Source organism: Macadamia integrifolia, chromosome 1 (genome assembly GCF_013358625.1).
Source record: "Macadamia integrifolia cultivar HAES 741 chromosome 1, SCU_Mint_v3, whole genome shotgun sequence".
In the NCBI taxonomy this organism is placed as follows: domain Eukaryota; kingdom Viridiplantae; phylum Streptophyta; class Magnoliopsida; order Proteales; family Proteaceae; genus Macadamia; species Macadamia integrifolia.
Window position 1 is genome coordinate 1333234 of NC_056557.1, and position 4148 is coordinate 1337381.

The window sequence follows — 4148 nt, forward strand, 5'->3', positions numbered from 1 at the left end:
GAAATAGATCTTAACATACAAGATACGACACAACTAATTGTATTTGGTGAATGAACTATTCAAAAGGGATTGGTTTAATTTCCTCTGTCCATTCAGTTCTACAAATGAAGATATGTAATGATTTAGAATTGGGACAATGTGATATGGTACACTATGTGTCAATCTTACAATAACAACAAATTAAGCTTTATCCCAACTTAATGGAGTCGACTACATGGATCTCACAAAACCAAGTAGGAAAAAATGTGATCTAAACAGAGAAAGGGCGAATGAAGGGGTGTATAATTGAAAAGGGGGAATGAAAGGAGAATTGAAAATCAAAGTCGACGAGAAGATCAAAGTCCGCTAAATGGGATTGGTAACTTGGATCCTTACTCTCAATAGGCTCTATCTAAGGTCATACTTAGTATAAGAGACAAACTATGTATGCCATTTCTCACAACTTCTCCAATGGTTATTTTAGGTATGCCCCTAGTTCTTTTCGCTCCATTAGTCGGCAGCATATCACTAATCCCTACTAGGGCATCTCTAGGCCTTCGTTGAATATGACCATACCATCTCAAACGACTTTCTCAAAACTTGTCATTGATTGGAGCGACTACTAGATCAACTCTAACACTTTCATTATTTATTTTATCCTTCCTAGTGTTTTTTACACATCCATCTTACCATCCTCATCTTTACTATACAAAGCTTCACAATATGACACTTCTTGACTGCCCAACATTTCACTTCATCATCATAGCTAGTCAAACAAAGTCCTATAAAACTTTCTTTTGAGCTTTAAAGGAATACGTGGATCATTCTTAACCTAAGAAAAATGGCTGGTATTGTATCGGGATAACACATAGTCATCCTTATCTAAGAATGAAATTGATCAAATATTGGGCTACTTGTTTGGACGCGTAGTTGGGCAAGTGGAAAAATAAAGTTTTGAAAGACATTTAAAATGAAATGAATAGCTAAAATATACCATGGAAAATATCAATATGATGTGAGATGTATAATTGAATTTTGATATGAAAAATTAACATGTGGGCACAAATCCAAACAATTCCTTTAGGCTATGTTTGGTGGCCAAGAGAAGAAAAGAAAAGAAAAAAGAATCTAGAAAAGAAAAGAAAAGAAAAGAAAAGAAAAGAAAAGAAAAGAAAAGAGAAGAATAGAGAAGAAATAGTGAGAAAATAAAAAGAGTATGTATGTTTGGTTATCAAGGGAAGAAAAGAAAAGAAAAGAACAGAAAAAAATTCAAAAAATTTGAATTTTAAGAGAGAGATAGATACATAGGAAATCATTATGTAATCATTCATTTTTTGTCTTATTATGTTTTCATATTTTCTCATGTTTTCTTGTGTTTTTGGTAAGAAATTTTTTGGGGGAACAAAAGAAAATTTCACGATTCCCAAGGGGAATTTTGAATTTGAAAAGGGGAATCTTCTCATGGGTGAAGACATACCAAGTGCAAAGAAAAATTCATAACCCAAGGAAAAAAATATAAAAATTGTACTTTTTTCTTTTCTTTTCTTTTTGTCTCTTGGCTACCAAACACAACCTTAAGAAACAATCAGAATTTCCTCATCACCCTTCCATGTGACATGACTAAGGGGACTATTTATTAGATTCAATTATTATCTTGACAGTAATATTTTTGCTAGGAGTATTCAAACCATTAGTTGTAAAAAATTTATTTGGAAAATTCACGCTAGATTCAATTCTTATCTTGACACTAACATTTCTTCTAAGGATATTCAAACAATTAGTTGTAAAATTTTTTATTTGGAAAATTCATATTGGCATATATCAGACTTTCTTATGTGATGTGAATCTATGGTAGGGATCCTTGGAGATATTTTCTCTTTTGGGACAGGTATCCTTGGAGATCTTTTCCCTTTTATGGCTATCTCACCAACCATATAACAAGCACCAGGTTACACCATTGTGCTCAAAGCGCTTCTTCTTGTCCCCACTTTTAAGTATAGATTGAGAGATATGGCTTGTTTTTTTGGATTGCCTTCTGCCTTTGTCCTTCTTCTTGCCTTTGTTTTGGTCGTGCAAGTTTCATGTGTTAGTTCAAATTTCTTCTTCTCTCTCTCTCTCTCTCTCTCTCTCTCTCTCTATACTGAAAATTGTGATGCATTTCATAAATTGTAGGTTCAATTAACAACTACTAGTGATGCTACCTATCAACCTGTAAGTTCCCTTTACTTTGCATGTCAAATTTATATTTAGGCATTTGGTGGCAAGTTTTTTTTAACTTTTTAAAATATATCAACTTGATCCTCAGTTAGACGCCTTAATTGCAATTATTCATCTCTCATTTGGATTCATTCTTGCTCAGAGAACTCAACAAGCCATTAAGTTCTTCTAGGGTCAGTGAGTGCCTTTAAATGATTCGTGTTTCCTTCTTGTTCTGGATATGGCTAATGGAGCCAAGGTCCTTGCATGAACTAGGATAAATCAAGGTTGCAAGTATCTAGCCTAGATTGGGTTATTATTAGATGATATTGTTAGGATTATCATTGGAGTCCAGTCCTTCCTTGCCATAAACCGAAATGTTGATGCTGAGAGTTATAGAGCTATTGTCTCTCCAATATGGTATCTGAGAGAATTTTTCTTTTTTTTCTTCCCTAAATTGTTTGTCCACGTGTAGAGTCAGGTATATTGAAGATGCATGGGGAAGGGTTAAGATATTTGGACATGTAGACTTATACTCCCACATTGGTTTGTTCTGGTGTTTGGTACCTTTGTGTACTTGAAGAGCTATCTACATTTAATGCCTTAAGGTTTTGGGTTGGATCCTCCGATATCTACTAAACTTTGGTTTATTATTTAATCATGTCTATTTTGTGAACCCAATGAAGTGAATAGGTCCTTGGATCTTCGTAAACCTATAAATTTTGTTGAAAATTGTTGTCAGCTAATGTTTTCTCTTCTTCTTTTCGCTCTTTCTTTTTAAAATACATAGATGGGTGGAGAAGGGTCTCTTCGTCCCGAACGTATGGAACTCACTCTTTCTTTTGAACACTCACTTAATCACATCTAAATGTTCATAATTAATGACATAATTAGCTAATAATGTAATCTAATTTGACAGATTGTGCCAAAGCATGCGCTTATCGATGTTCTGCAACGGCTCACAAGAATAACTGCTTGCTCTTTTGCAACATGTGCTGCAAGAAGTGTTTGTGTGTCCCATCTGGTACTTATGGGCACAAGGAGGAATGCCCATGCTACAACAATTGGAAAACCAAGGAAGGGGGGCCCAAATGCCCATGAAACATATAATTTTAGCCTATGAGTAGGAATTTTACAATGCTTATTGTTATTATGTTAATGGGAACTTGAACCAGTGATTTGAATAAGTTTAATAATTTTTTTTATTATCATGTTGTGTCCACTTTATCACAGTTTATCGCACTCTCATGATTAGCAAAGAAGCAAGATGAAAATCATCAATACCAAAAATAATTTCTCGATTTGCTTTATCTAGGAGAAAAACTATTTAAAAAAAAAAAAAATTGGAAATACCTGTTGGTTTTACAATTTATAGGAAATAAATTTCAAAAAGAAGAAAAAAAAAGTAAATACCAATGAAGTGGGGTGTACGAAACGGGAAGGAGAGAGAGAGGGAATAGTGGCAACCTCTGCTGTAGAATGAAGATCTCTCTCTCTCTCTTTTAGTGCGGTTTAGGTATTAGAGTAGTCCAGTTTTTTGAAGTGGATGGGATTCAGGTTGGGTTTAGGAGAGGATTCAAATCTAGATTGTCCCTTTCTTCTCTCCTTTAATCTTGGCCATCCACATCAGTATGAACATGTGTCGACAGATTAAGGGGGAATTGCAACTAATTGCACTTGTTAGGAATTGTAGAGGATCTGGATCCGTGTGGTGAATACATTTTGCTTTCTTCTTCGACATACTAATATGAGTTTTGATGGAGAGGTTGGTGGGTCATGCTATACAATTGGCATCTTAGCCATATGTTGTAAAATTGTAGTTTGAATCCTTTGCACGCATATTCACCCACATGTACTTGTCTGAGGCCAACATCTGTCCCTTTTAGTTTAAAAAATGCATACCTTCCCAACAAAAGGTACAACATGGAGCAATCAACATTTTATGTCTTTATGTTTTCGAATCTAATCGTTGG

General features: G+C 34.5%; 1 protein-coding gene across 2 annotated transcripts; it reads left to right on the forward strand.

Annotated features, from left to right (window-relative positions):
• Positions 1 to 1915: 1915 nt before the first annotated feature.
• LOC122085150 (gibberellin-regulated protein 12-like) lies at positions 1916 to 3386 on the forward strand. 2 transcript variants are annotated; one of them, XM_042653610.1, is made up of 4 exons: positions 1916 to 2064; positions 2152 to 2190; positions 2966 to 2996; positions 3095 to 3386. In XM_042653610.1, the coding sequence occupies exons 1-4, from the start codon at positions 1990 to 1992 to the stop codon at positions 3274 to 3276; spliced, it is 327 nt and encodes a 108-aa protein (XP_042509544.1). In that variant the 5' UTR covers positions 1916 to 1989; the 3' UTR covers positions 3277 to 3386. The 2 variants fall into 2 exon arrangements, with proteins under 2 accessions (XP_042509544.1, XP_042509552.1); XM_042653618.1 differs by having other exon boundaries at positions 1941 to 2064; positions 2158 to 2190.
• Positions 3387 to 4148: the final 762 nt, after the last annotated feature.

Excerpts from the sequence above, each read along its gene's own strand:
- LOC122085150 (XM_042653610.1), top strand. The coding sequence starts at position 1,990 with ATGGCTTGTTTTTTTGGATTGCCTTCTGCCTTTGTCCTTCTTCTTGCC. Across the intron at positions 2,065-2,151 it reads TGGTCGTGCAAGTTTCATGT|GTTCAATTAACAACTACTAG; the intron begins GTTAGTTCAAAT and ends CATAAATTGTAG. Across the intron at positions 2,997-3,094 it reads AGGGTCTCTTCGTCCCGAAC|ATTGTGCCAAAGCATGCGCT; the intron begins GTATGGAACTCA and ends CTAATTTGACAG.